Raw genomic sequence first — 14,843 nt, forward strand, 5'->3', positions numbered from 1 at the left:
TGAAACACTGTTCCGGGAACTAATCTGGAAAAAGGGGCAGGCTCTTTTTAGTTTACAGATATTGCAGCTACCAATAGAAGACGGAGGAGCAGCAGTGCCACATCCGCGCAGCTATTTATTGGCTGCCCAACTGCAGCATCTTAGGGGATGTAACATACAAGGAGAGAGAAATAATAATGTTTGAATGATGTTGCAAGGAGCCCCGCACAGTAGCATTCTGGAAGCAGATTCCCTATCCTCCAGTCTCCCCACATTAAAATTAGTAACAAAAGTATGGCGGGCGGTTAGGGTAGTAATGGGCTATATGGGGTTAACAGAATATACTCCAATCTGGGACAATAAATATTTTCCAGATTTGATCTCCATGGGTAAAATAAATGAATGGAAGGCTTGCGGTATTGGAAAACTCGTGCAACTATATGAACGGAGTACCCTGAAGTCATTTGAAGAACTGAGGGGAAGTATGGTATCCCAAGCCAATCAATCATTCTACCGATATCTTCAAATTAGACACTCCCTCAGCACCCATTTCAAAACCCAAGGGGTGGAATGGTGTGAAGTACCTCTTTTTTTTTTTTATATATAAAACGCCACGACAGGATCTTCCAAGGGTTCCAGTGGAAAAGGATATTAAATCCGAGTTCTTCCCAGGTGTCAGTTTCTCCCTCACAGAAAATGTTGCAACTATTCTTGTTACACAGAGCTTACTATACCCCAAAGAAACTTTTTCGGTATGGATATAGACCCGATGACAAATGCCCAAGGTGTCAAGGAACATGTGACTTGATCCACATGATGTGGAGATGTCCAAAATTATTTAGATATTGGACAGAGATACTTGAGGACATTAATCGTACCTTTGGGCTCAAATTGGCCCTGAACGGTACTATACGTTTGTCGGGGAAGATAGAGGACAACAGTCTGTCAGTAAATAGTAAAACCGCAGCAATTAGACGCCTATTCCAAGCACAAAAGATAATAGCCCAAAATTGGCAGTCAGTGAGACCTCCGACTTTAGAGGAATGGAATAAAGTGATGGATGCTACAGTATGGAGGGAAAAAGGTGACATATATTAGACGGAGGAACCTGGGGGGGAGGGATGGATCATAAAAAGGTTAGTGGGGGGGGGGCTAGAGAAGTAGAGGAGAGGGAGTCGAGGCACTGGTAGTATTTGAGTGAACCTTTTAACTTTTTTTTTTGGTGCCCGCTTTTTGGTTTCTGCTTTTATTTCTGCCGTTTTTCTTTTTTTTTTTTCTGTTGTCCCCTCTTTAAGGAAATAAGTACGTAGGATGCAGAACAATGTAATTATGGTTATTTAAAAAAAAAAAAAATTATAATCTCATTACATTACATTATCGTGTATAACACTATGTATATGGCTTGAGGTGCTTCTCAAATGGTTGTATGGACTTTTGTAAAAATCATTAAAAAAATTAAAGGGGGGGGGGGGGGGGGAACCACACACCATACTGCATTAATTTTGCCATCAATTTTGACCCAATTTCCTGTGCCTTAGTAGATCACACACTCCCAAAAAAATCAATGATCCACCTCAGTGAATCACAGTAGGAATGGTGTACCTTTCATCGCAGGCCTTATAACTCCTCTCCAACTGTAACGTTTACGGTTGTGGCCAAAAAAAAAGCTAAATTTTGGTCTCATCACTCCAAATGACTTTGTGTCAAGTTTGATGCTTGTCTGTGTTTAGGGTATTGCAAGTGGGATACTTTGTGGCATTTGCATAGTAATGGCTGTCATCTGGCGACTCGACCATGCAGCCCATCTTTCTTCAAGTGCCTCCTTATTGTGCATCTTGAAACAGACACACCACATGTTTTCAGAGAGTCCTACATTTCATCGGAAGGTATTTTTGGGTTTTTCTTTTAGACATTGGATATCTTTTTATATCCTTTTCCTGTTTTACACAGTTCAACTACCCTTTCCTACAGATCCTTTTACTTTCCCCATGACTCAGAATCCAGAAACGTCAGTGCAGCACTGGATGAAAGATGCAAGGGTTTGTCAGGAGTCCACATTACAATAAAACTGATCACAGGTGAGGATGGTTACCTTTAATAGCAATTCAAACCCGTGTGTCAACTTACGTGCATGTTATCAGGCCAAAACCACCAGTCTATATAAACTTTTGATCAGGGTAGTTTCTGTTGTGATGATTAAAAAAAAAAAAAGAGTAAACACAGTTGATTGATAATAAATGGTTTCAGCCAAACACTAACCAGGAGTGAAAAATGTTTTTGTGTTATTCATAGTCTCTGTAAAATGGGCAAGAAATCAAAGTCTTCCAGGGTATGTAAAACTTATGAGCACAACTGTGTATTATGTATGTATGTATGCATGTATGTATAGAAAAAGAATAGTATCGGTACTTGTACCCGGTTTTAAAAAAGTGGCATCGGGACCAACCCCACTTCCCATATTAGTAATCTGACAAATTAGACATACTTGACCATGGCACTGCAGGCTTTTGACCTTACTGAGAAGACAGTCTTACCACAACACATTTTTAAAATGAAGTTACCTTAGCATTGGCATAACCCAGTTTGATGGTGATATTCCTTTCCAGCTCATTCTTAAACCGGACAGTGTGTACACCAGAGATGGCTTTAACTACTGTGGATTTACCATGGGCTACGTGACCAATGGTGCCTGCAACAGAAAGAAAATATTTACTAAAAACATCAGTACATCCCTAAAGGCAAAAAAGAGCCAAAATACCATTTAATTCAGCAATATAATACAACTATTTATTAACCTTACCCTTTAGGGCCTCATGCCCTAAAGAGTCTGGGACATTTTACAGCTGCTGTTTTTGGCTTCAGAGTTTTTTTTTCTGCAGCCAGTAAACTCCCCAGCATGTTATCCTATATGTGTCCATGCACACATAAGCTGTTATCAGCATTTTAGTGGGTTTTAAAGAGGCGTTTCTCAGCTGCAAAAACGCTGTAACGCTGATAAAAGCTGAAAAACGCAGCTTTTCGCCGTTTATGAGCCAAAAGCTTTCATGGGAGTATAGTGTTTTTTTATTTATTTTTTTAGCAAAACAATTTATGCTAAAAACAATGAAAAACAAATTCTACAGCTTACGCTACTGGCGTTTTTATAAGTGTGCATGAGGCCTTAGGCTTACTTCTAACAATCCTTGTAATTTTCTTTTCACTGTACCCAGGAGAGATGGCAATAACTTAAAGAAATCTTCACAGTAAGTTAAATCCCACCTAAGACAGTTGATTCCAGAATAGGCATCATAGGTATAATAGGTATAATCTACATGAAGGGGGCCAGACACATGGATTTCATTTTTATTATTGAACTTGACCTGTTCATTGCCTTTTTTTTTTTTTGGTTGGAGTTGTACCTCGATAATAAGCCCCTGTACACACGGTCGGAGATTTCCACAACCAAATGCGTCGGATTTTGCCCGTCGGATCTTGTCCGAAACTGTTGCATACACACGGCCAGACAAAGTTGGCGAAAAATCCGATCTTTCAGAACGTGATGACGTAATTTCGTTACGATGGGACTACATTCAGGCTAGTAGTCAATAGCTTTGATGTAGGAATTTGATCTGAGCATGCGTGGCACTTGGTCCGATCAAAATTCACTACACATGATCGGAGTATGTCCGACCGGCCCAGTTGGTCGGGAAATATTTCCAACATGTTGGAAAACTGGGTCCGACGGATATTCGGACGGAATCAGTCCGATGCATACCACACACAGTCGGATTATCTGACGACACGGTCCGATAGGACACATTCCGATGGATTCTCCGACCGTGTGTACAAGGGCTAACAGTAATTAAAGTGCTACTAAACCCAGGACCCTGCATTCACTATATCTGGTCTCCCACAGTACACAGAAATTGAATTATTTTAGTAAATATCAACTACTAAATAACGTCTCATCACCAATATATAGCAGTCTTGTGGCTTCTATCAGTGTCCGGCTGAGCACTGGTTAAAGCTTGTAGGAGTTTTCATTCTCCTCTGATTGTCCTATGAGGCCGCAGCACCCCTGAACCTCTGTCTGGACAGTGCTGATCAGATGCACTCTCCGAAGAAAAAACAAAACAAAAAAAAAAACCCTATGGGGTTGTAAAGGTTTGTGTTTTAGCACCTTAATGCATCCTATGCCTGTCTGGTTGACTGGATAGATAGAATACATTGATAGCAGCGCAGCCATTGGCTTCTGCTGCCATCAATCATGTCCAATAACATTCTGTGTCTAAGGACGCAGCGTGTATGACAGGGAGCTTCCCGGAGGAGGGTTAGCTATTGTGGGGAGGAACTGAGGCAGCCGCTGAGGGACCCGAGAACAGGAGGATCGGGACCACTCTGTGCAAAACTAACTGCACAGTGGAGGTATGACATGTTTGTTATTTAAAAAACAAAAACAAAAAAATAGTTAAAAAAAAAAAACCAAACAACCCTGTCAGCATGACTGGAACACAGTAAAAAGAGTGATACAATACTTCAAAGGAACAATTCAGGTGAAGTTATGGTTACCAGCAACATCAAATCCAAAACTGGTCGAATATATTTGCTTCTCAGCCTTTTGGCTTAGATCAAGTGTAGTATCTGTTCTTATCAGTTACCAGGAGGTGGCGCTTGCTTCCGCCCCTGTTCTACAGCGAGGTGGAGCAGGGGTGGTGGTTGCTATGCAAAACCTGCTGGTGTGAAGGTAACCCGGAGCGGTTCGTAGCCGAAAGGGAAGCCTAGGATGTTTAGTGTGCAAAGAGCAGCGCACTCAACCACAACTAACATGCAATGCTAATTCTAAATAAACTGAAGTGGGGGAGGGAGAGTGGTTCAGGAGCTCATGGAGGATGTTACAAGGATGCAGAAGAGAAAGCAAGAAACAATTTCCATGAAAAATAGATTACAGGGCCATTACATACTAGATGTGTAGAGATTATTTTTGAAGAATAAGGATATCGTTTAGTGTCACGTTAAGTAGATGAGCTAGATTAGGTGACTAACACCAGGGCAACTAAAGAACAGTAGCTTTAATAGAAAAACACTGGTATAAATGGAGAACTGTATTTTGCTGAATTGGCTGCAAACAGATATACAAATATACACACAAAGAAATATATTACCTATGTTGATTGTTGCTTGTCTGCTGATGATTTCTGGTGAGAGGGGTGTCAACTTAGTAACATCCTGTGAAAAAATTAGGTGGCATTACTATACTGCTTATTGAGATATATATAATACATACACACTTTAAATACACATCAGATCTCAATGGGGGGGAAATATATCATGCTGGATATTGATATGGACTGGGAATGAAAGGATGCCACATTGTTTGATGGAAATTAAAATTATCAACCTACAGAGAGCTGAATTCAAAGACCCCCCCCCCCCCCTAAAGTTTGGGGCCCTATCAAACCTTGCATACCACATGTACATTATTTGCCCCTAGAACCAATGGAGGGCTTGGTCTCCCCAATTTTGCCAGCTACTACAAAGTGGCCCACCTGGCCAGTATCACCAAGTACCATACAATAAAGGAAATCCCATTATGGGTACTAATAGAAGCCTCGGAATGTGATCCGCTTGCAATCTCTAATTTATGGCTTCAAACTAAAGACCGTCGTATACTCAGTAACCCTATAACTAAATATTTTCTCTCTCTCTGGGACAGCCTGAAAACTAAAAATCAACTACAATCAAAACATAACACCCCTATTATCCTCCTTTTTCAAAAATCCTGCCTTCTACCCGGCATGGATATATCCAAAATCATTTAAAGCATGGTCAAATGCCAACCTCTTAATGCACCATGAATTCATCACTCCTAATTCCTTTCGATCATTCCCAGAACTTAGGGAAAGCTATGGTTTACCGCAGTCTGAACTATTCAGGTATCTACAAATCAAAAAAATAATAATAATTCGCACCCCTCACAAATGCTGAATCACCCTTACCTCACCTTTCCACTTTTGAATCAACGTGCAAAAAGGACCCACTTGCTAAAAGAATCTCTCTTTACACACAACTTTTGACTAAATCAAAATCTGATAAATTAACCTATGTCCAAAAATGGGAGAAAGATTTGGAAAGAAAACTGGACCATGCAGAATGGTTTGAAATATGGTTAACTACTAAATCTTCCTCATCCAATGTTACTGCGATGGAAGCAAATTATAAAGTTCTAACCCGCTGGTACCTAGTACCTGCCAGACTGGCTAAATACACTCCCAATCATTCAGCCCTCTGTCTCAGGGGTTGTACAGATCTAGGTACACACCTAAATATATGGTGGATATGTCCAACAGTGAAATTTTATTGGGGGAAAATATTTGAACTACCCCCTAAAGTGTTCCAAACACCTCTTTTTGTTCAACTTTCAACCGCTGCTAAACAAACAATGGCAAAAGCATGCAAATCACCAAAATTGTCATTGGCTGAAACCTAGAACAGAATGAATTCTGCAATGTCTCACGCTAAAATGTTTACTATTGAAGGCAACCAATTTCCAAAATTCAAGAAGATATGGAATCCATGTATAAAGACTCATTAACCCCCAAGTTTAAATAACGATTCAGTCCTTCAGCCATGGTAACGGATTACTTAACAAAACCGTGTAACCACATTTTTATTCATACCTGGAATAAACATGCAGAACCATGCTCTGGTACCTGGACCGACCTTGTGAACTTGCTCTCTTTATCTATTCTTTCTTCTCCTTCCTTTTTTGTTATCTCATTTTATGTTATGGTTAACATAAAATGAGATTTAAAAAAAAAAAAAAAAAAAAAAAAAGAAGAGGAAAGGGTGAACCTGCTCTCATCTGTGAAAAGCACAGATTGCCAATGGCGGACCTGACAATTCTGGTGTTCAACGGCAAATGCCAACGGAGCTCCACGGTGCCAGGCTGTGAGCATAGAGCCCACAGGCCACTGTCATGAAGCCTGTTTCTAATGGTTTGGTCAGAGACATTAACACTAGTGGCCTGCTAGAGGTCACTTTGTAAGCCTCTGGCAGTGCTCATCCTTTTCCTCCTTGCACAAAGGAGCAGATATCAGTCCTGCTGATGGGTTAAGGACCTTCTATGGCCCTGTCCAGCTCTCCTAGAATAACTGCCTGTCTCCTGGAATCTCCTCCATGCTCTTGAGACTGTGCTGGAAGACATAGCAAACCATCTGTCAATGGCACGTATTTATGTGGCATCCTGGAGGAGTTGGACTGTCTGTGCAACTTCTATAGGGTCCAGGTATTGCCTCATGCAACCAGTAGAGACACTGACCCTAGCCAAATGCAAAACTAGTGAAAAACAGTCAGAAAAGATGAGTAGGGGGAAAGGAAAACAAAAAAAAAAAAAAAAAAGTCAGTGGCCTTCACCTGTAAACCATTCCCGTTTTGGAGGCAGTCTCATTGTTGCCCATCTAGTGCACCGTGAATCGCCGTTATCTTACGTCACTTCCTTTTTTTGGCCACTAGGGGCACACTCGCACCCAGGAGCCGATGCGAGTGCCCAGCGGGCTCCCCTAATACAGCGAGATCCTGGTTCTGTGAGGGGAGAAGAGACTGATCGTGTGTTCATACAAAGTATGAACACCCATCTCTTCCCCTAGCAAGTCCCATCCCCCTTCACACACCTTGATCACCTCCTAGTGTTAACCCCGTCCCTGCCAGTGACATTTTTACAGTAATCAATGCATTGTTATAGCACTGATTGCCGTATAGATGCCAATGGTCCCAAAAATGTGTCAAAATTGTCTGATGTGTGCGCCATAATGTCGCAGTCACGATTAAAAAAGTACAAGTATATAAATTACCTTCTATTGTATTAAAGTACCAAAACATGCATGTACTTAAAACACTCATTTTGCTGACGAATGTACATGCTCAAGAATTTAGTTTCATACATATTCCTGCTTTCCAGAGGAAACAGACAGGTTGGAATATCTCGCCTGATCACAATGGTTTCCTCCGAGTTATATAGGAGGTGTCTGCAAAAGCTTCAGCACCCCTCCTCAAAGGCCCAAACACAATATCTGGCCTAGCTAAACAATTGCTTGTAAAGCATAACTAAACTATATATGAGTACCACTAACTGAAAAGGGTTTTTAATTCATTTATTTTTAAATTAAAGCAAAATGTTCCCATCCATTTACGGCTTCATGCTTTCGTTTATTAAAGCGGGATTCCCCCCTAAAGTGGAACCTCCGCTGATCGGAACCCCCTCCCCTCCGGTGTCACAATTGACACCTTTCAGGGGGGAGGGGGGTGGAGATACCTGTCAAAGACAGGTATTTTCACCCACTTCCGGGCATAGACTCCCACGGGAGTCTACGCCATTTCCAGCCCTGCCGCGCTGTCTGCTGGGACACACACGGGTCCCAGTGACAGCGCGGAGATTTTCGATTGCGCGGCTCGCGCATGCGCAGTAGGGAACCGGGAAGTGAAGCCGATTCGCTTTACTTCCTGATTCCCTCACCTCGAATAGCGGCGGCAGCAGCCGAGGCCCGAGCGGTCGATCGGCATCGCTGGAACCCGGGACAGGTGAGTGTCCATTTATTAAAAGTCAGCAGCTGTAGTATTTATAGCTGCTGGCTTTTAATATATTTTTTTTGGGCGGAATCCCTCTTTAAGAAATCACTTTGAAAAAACACCCCTAGCATTTCTAGCCACGGCCATCTTGAGTAAGGGCAGATAATTCATGTAGCAATTTCCTGGAATCCATCTGCCCTTAGCTCAGGCATGCAGACAGGAGGGCGAGTGTGTGCTTAGAGATTGAAAAAACCCTTCTCCAGATGAAAAAAAGAGAAAAGAACCCACGAAGCCGCCTGGGAAGCAACCTGAAATAAACAAGAAATAAAGAAAGAAAATGTGCAGTTATTTTTTGTAGTAGGAGCCTGTAAAGTATTGCACTAGCAATCAGCAGATCGCTGATGCCATGCAGGTCTTCTGCACATGGTCAGTGTACCTACCATATTTATTGGTGTATAACACGCACGTTTACCCCCTTAAAATAGGAGGTAGTGTGTGCGCATTATACACCGATATATGCTGCCACTGTGGCGGCGAGCACTGACAAAATAGAGCCGGATCTCCTGTGTACTCAGCTCGACTCGCAGTCATGCTCAGTCCCGCCCCCTGGACGGCTCCTAGCATTGACGTCCTGGTATTGGACCGGTGTTATGTCCATCATAGGATCCGGGCCAAGGGGTGGGACTGGGCGTGAGACCAAGCAGAGTACACAGGAGTTCCGGCTCTATTTCGGCGGAGCTCGTCTCCTTCCCCTCAGTTGCAACCTATATTTCTGCAAGGCTTCAGATGAGCACAGATCAGGCTGTATTTATGCTCACTGACCATTATTTAGCTTCAAAGTGGTTTGTTTTAAAATATTTTTTTTTCCTGAAACTTCCCTCTTAAATTGGGGTGTGTGTTATACCCCGATAAATACGGTACTTGCCCGTATACCCTGTACAAGTAAGGCGATACTCCCTAACATGTAGACTCGAACTACCACAGAGCCATGGTAGTTCTTTAAAGAACTAAAAGCCAACAGCCACTAGGGATATTGGGGCTTGTAGTTCATTCAGCCACACAGAGCTGTGTGGCTGAATGACGTCGCTGTATAGGTGGAGCCCCGCACTGCTGCACCGGTTTCAAACAGTGACAACTAGTACGTGGAATGTCTCCCTGTACTGCCACTGGGGGGGGGGGGGGGGCAGCAGCACTGGAAATATGTTGCATGTTCCCAAAGGTGAACCTAAACAAGGAAACAATGTACCTTTTCATCTATTTTACTAAAACTAGCAACATAACTATTAAAATAGGTAATGTTGTTTGAGGGAATTTAGTTCCACTCCAGAAGATGGTGACAATCAGAATGCACCCATGTCCATGTTATTGTACTTAACTGTATTTATTACTAAGCAAAATGCTTGTGTGAGAACTGATATAGAGCTGCCATTCTCTTTTGGGCTTCATACTAGCTCCAAACAATGGCACTTACAGTAAAGCAGCACAGAAATATGCCAACGGGAGAATACTGGATACCCAAAAGGGATCATGTACTCATCACAAAACACTCTTAATGACATGTCTAAAACAGACGTTCTAAGTTATATACACCATTGTTGAGCTATAAAACGTTGTTGTCCATTGCAACCACATGCTTTCTTCTCTCCCAATGTAGCACTACAAAAATGACAGCTGGCCCTCTTTTGTAGGCCACTTAAAATGACACTAAACTCACAAAAAAAATTTGAATGTGTGAAAAAAAGTTTATCAATATTATTCAGAGCAGAGATAGATACAAAGATACATTATTACTTTTGTATCTGTGGCAGATGCAAGGATGAGCTTTGATCTGCACATATGTCAGAGTAAAAGTATATGTAAATCCTCACCCTGTGTAAAACAATCCAGTTTAAAATGGAAATGAAAGACAAAACATTTGTGTATATATACAGTGCATCCAGAAAAATATTCATAGCGCTTCACTTTTTCCACATTTTATGTTACAGCCTTATTCCAAAATGGATTAAATCCATTATTTTTCTCAAAATTCTACAAACATAATGACAACGTGGAAGTTTAAAAAAAAAAAATTTTTTTTGATAGAGATATATATATCATGTACATAAGTATTCACAGCCTTTGAACCTGAGCTCAATTTTGAGTGTAATGGCATTCTGTTTCAACTGATCATCATTGAGATGTTTCTGCAACTTGATTGGAATCCACCTGTGGTAAATTCAGTTGATTTATTTGCCAAGGCACACACTTGTCTATATAAAAAGGTCCCAGTTAACAGTGCATGTCAGAGCACAAACCAAGCCATGGAGTCCAAGGAATTGTCTGCAGACCTCTGAGAAAGGATTGTATTAATTCAGAAAAACTTCTGCTGCATTGAAGGTCTCAATGAACACAGTGGCCTTCATCATCCGTATCCGGAAGAGGTTAGGAACCACCAGGACTCTTTCTAGAGCGGGCCGCCTGGCCAAACTGAGCAAAAAATCGGGGACAGGGCCTTAGTCAGGGAGGTGACCAAGAGCCAGATGGTCACTGACAGAGCTCCAGTGTTTCTCTGGAGAGGAGAGAACCTTCAAGAAGAACAACCATCTCTGCAGCACTCCACCAATCAGGCCTGTATAGTAGAGTGGCTAGACGGAAGCCACTCCTCAGTAAAAAAGGCACATGACAGCCTGCCTGGAGTTTGCCAAAACACACCTGAAAAACTTGCAGACCATTAGAAACAAAATTCTCTGGTCAGATGAAACAAAGATTGAACTCTTTGGTCCGAATAGAAAGTGTCAAATCTAGAGGAAACCAGGCACCGTTTATCACCTGGTCAATACCATCCCTACAGTGAAGCTTGGTGGTGGCAGCATCAAGCTGTGGGGATGTTTTTCAGCAGCAAAAACTTGGAGATTAGTCGGGATCGAGGGAAAGATGAATGCGACAATGTACAGAGACGTCCTTAATGAAAACTCACTCCAGAGCACTCTGGACCTCAGACGGGGGGGGTCCATCATCCAAAAGGGCAATGACCCTAAACACAAAGCCAAGCTAAAGAAGTGGCCATGGGACAACTCTGCGAAAGTACTTAAGTGGTCCAGCCAGAGCTCAGACTTGAACATCTCTGGGGAGATCCAACCTGATGGACCTCGAGAGGTCCTGCAAATAAAAATGGGAAAAACTGCCCAAAAATAGGTGTGCCAAGCTTGTAACATCATACTCAAAAAGACTGGGAGGCTGTAATTGGGGCCAAAGGGTACCTCCACAAAGTATTGAGCAAAGGCTGTAAATTAGAGCTGCGTGATTCTGGATAAAACTGAGAATGTAAGGGCACACGGAGCCCGCTGTGATCACTGAGACTCGGGTGATCACCGATCCGAGTAAGGGGCCGCTCCTGGCCCCTTACCATGTGATCAGTTGTCAGCCAATGACAGCTGATCACATGATGTAAACAAAAACTTGGTGATCGGGTTTTTTTTCCCTCCTCATCACCGGCTTATCTTAAAAGGGGCATGGGTCGCGAAAAGGAAGAGACAATTATGCCTCATTTATAGAGTAACAGTGCCCACAAGTGCCACCTATCAATGCCCACCACTGCTGCCTATCAGTGTAACCGATTAGGGTCCATCACTGCCACCCATCTTTACCCATCAGTGCCGCCTCATCAGCGTACATAAAAAAAAAAAAAAAAAAAAAAAAAAAAAACACACACACAGGTGATCAAATACCACCAAAAAAAAAAGCTCTATTTGGGGGAAAAAAATGATCAAAATTTAATTTGGGTAGACCACGCAATTTTCATTCAAAGTGCGACAGAGCTGAAAGTTGAAAATTGGTCTGGAAAAGTGCCCAGTAAGCAAGTGGTTAAAAGACAATATAGCAAATAAAAAGTCCATTGTTCAGGTTTACATAACGTTTAATAGACTGAGCTGAACCCGCAGGAGTCCAGGCACACCATTGCACCTTGGTTTGTAGGGTTCCTATGAAATGGAGAAAGTGATTGCTCAGGTGGAGATGAGCTGAGCTGTAGTAATAGAAGTCACACAACCTCTGCTTGTATCATGCCATCAGCTGTGTATATGACCCCAGTTCAGTGCTTCAGATATTCCCAGCTGGGCATAGCGCCCCGGGTCCCACAGGCGGGTCCCAGATGGGCATAGCTCCCCGGATCCTACAGGCGGGTCCCAGATGGGCATAGAGTCCCGGGTCCCACAGGCGGGTCCCAGATGGGCATAGCGCCCCGGGTCCTACAGGCGGGTCCCAGATGGGCATAGCGCCCCGGGTCCTACAGGCGGGTCCCAGATGGGCATAGCGCCCCGGGTCCTACAGGCGGGTCCCAGATGGGCATAGCGCCCCGGGTCCTACAGGCGGGTCCCAGATGGGCATAGTGCCCCGGGTCCTACAGGCGGGTCCCAGATGGGCATAGCGCCTCGGGTTCTACAGGCGGGTCCCAGCTGTGCATAGCACCTCGGGTCCTACAGGCGGGTCCCAGCTGTGCATAGCACCTCGGGTCCTACAGGCGGGTCCCAGCTGTGCATAGCACCTCGGGTCCTACAGGCGGGTCCCAGCTGTGCATAGCACCTCGGGTCCTACAGGCGGGTCCCAGCTGTGCATAGCAACCCAGACCAGCCCTACACATTGTCACAGGTAAACAAACTCCAGATCAGACCTACAAGTTGTCCCAGAGGGACACACAACCCCAATCCAGTCGTACAGGCAGTCCAAGCAGTACATAGAACCTCAGTCCAGCCGTAGACAGATATGTGATGAGGTCTTTGAGGAATGGATGTCTCCATGAGAAGCAGTAGTGAGGTCATTATAGCCGGGGAGACGGTCTCCACCCAACCAGAGGCCGGCACATGAGGCAGAAGATAAGCCTCGGCCAACACAAGCTCCAGCCATGTCTGATATGACCCCCTCCTTCACATACATCCTCAGCCACCATACAGCTCTCTATCCAGTCCACAGAGCGGGCAGAACATACTCACCAGAGTCGCCAAATCCTGCCTGGATAAATGAGGCTGCCCCAGAGTCACTCCCGGCTCGTCGCCCGCCATCTTGGTGAAGAGGAAGTCGCTAGCAGAATGCAACCAGTCCCAGGATGCTCACTAAACCCACTTCCGGGACATGCTGCGTTCCATGCCTCGTCTCGCTTCAAAAACACGCCCCTAACAACTCAGCGCTGTAGATAATTGGCTCGCAGACGATACTCTTCTGGTAGGAGGTGTGGCGGAACAGACGGTGTTCTGCCTAATAGAGTCCGGCCATCCATATGTGTCCGCTCCGTACTGCGCATGCGCAGTACGGAGCAGACGAAGCTTCGGAAAATCTCCGAAGCTGAACGGCGCCTGCGCCGTGAGTGGAGGAGGTAGCCCCACTATCCAAGCGGACATAGGGTTTAGAATTTTAGAGGGCCCCTCGCGGGCGAGCTTCGCTCGCCACGCTTCGGGCTCGGCCTCGCTGCGCTCGGCTCTTTTTTATTCTAACTCTATGTCCACTTGGATAGTGGGGATAGAACCTGGACTCACGGCGCAGGCGCCGTTCGTCCTCGGCAATTTTCGGAATCTGTGCTCCTGTGTACTGCGCATGCGCAGTACGCAGAGGACAGCATCCGATGGAGGACCCTATTTGACAAGACAACGGCACCCTTTCACCCCAGACAGAATCTAGTGAGATGTAAACCAATGCTAGACTCCAGGGGTTGTTCATTCATTCCGAGCGGAGTGTGGTGAACCGGAAGTGTTCTTATCTGGGGTCATCGGAGCCCCCTCCTCTCTGCGTGCACACAGTACAGGAGCTGATGCAATACTGACACAAGACTAGATACATCACTTTGCATGGAAGGCAGAAGATAGGCGTCTGTAAATTGTATTAATGAGGGTTGTGTTGGCCGGTCATCTAATACAACATGATTTCACTCAATGCACATGTTTATCTGTGGGAGAAAATAGTCAATAATTAGATTTTATTGCAAATATTTTTTGCATGCAGGTATAAAGTGTGTTGGTAATAAAAGCCCAAAAGAGGAGAAGCCAAACTCAATTTTTTAGTGACCATTAAAGTTAACTTCAACAGGGAGTGTCAGGATTAAGGATGAGCTCAGGCGTGTTCGCATGGAACACGTGTAGAGCCCGCCAGGAAGTCGGTGCAGCGCTGTGCTAATCACAGGCAGTGAGACATTGCCCCGATGTGCGGCTGCAGAGATCGGGCAATGTCTCAATTCCTGTAATTAGCGCAGCGCTGCGCCCACTTCCTGGCGGGCTCTGCACGTGTTCCATGCGAACACGCCTGAGCTCATCCCTAGTCAGGATACACAGAATACAGTCCTATTTGGGCTAACG

The 14,843-nt window shown here is 44.2% G+C and overlaps 1 protein-coding gene and 1 pseudogene across 1 annotated transcript in view; one reads left to right on the top strand and one right to left on the bottom strand.

Annotated features, from left to right (window-relative positions):
• The window catches only part of EIF2S3 (eukaryotic translation initiation factor 2 subunit gamma), a 39,510-nt gene extending 25,869 nt beyond the window's left edge, over positions 1-13,641 (bottom strand). The window contains exons 1-3 of the mRNA XM_077480692.1: positions 13,491-13,641; positions 5,121-5,184; positions 2,541-2,668 (exon numbers count right to left, since the gene is read on the bottom strand). Of these exons, the coding sequence (XP_077336818.1) occupies positions 2,541-2,668; positions 5,121-5,184; positions 13,491-13,559 (261 nt within the window). The 5' untranslated portion in view covers positions 13,560-13,641. The remainder of the gene's footprint in view (positions 1-2,540; positions 2,669-5,120; positions 5,185-13,490) is intronic.
• Positions 4,561-4,693, top strand: LOC143986370 (U2 spliceosomal RNA; annotated as a pseudogene).
• Positions 13,642-14,843: the final 1,202 nt, after the last annotated feature.

Source organism: Lithobates pipiens, unplaced genomic scaffold (genome assembly GCF_037356315.1).
Source record: "Lithobates pipiens isolate NorthernLeopardFrog02 unplaced genomic scaffold, aLitPip1_a1.2 Scaffold_16, whole genome shotgun sequence".
In the NCBI taxonomy this organism is placed as follows: Eukaryota; Metazoa; Chordata; class Amphibia; order Anura; family Ranidae; genus Lithobates; species Lithobates pipiens.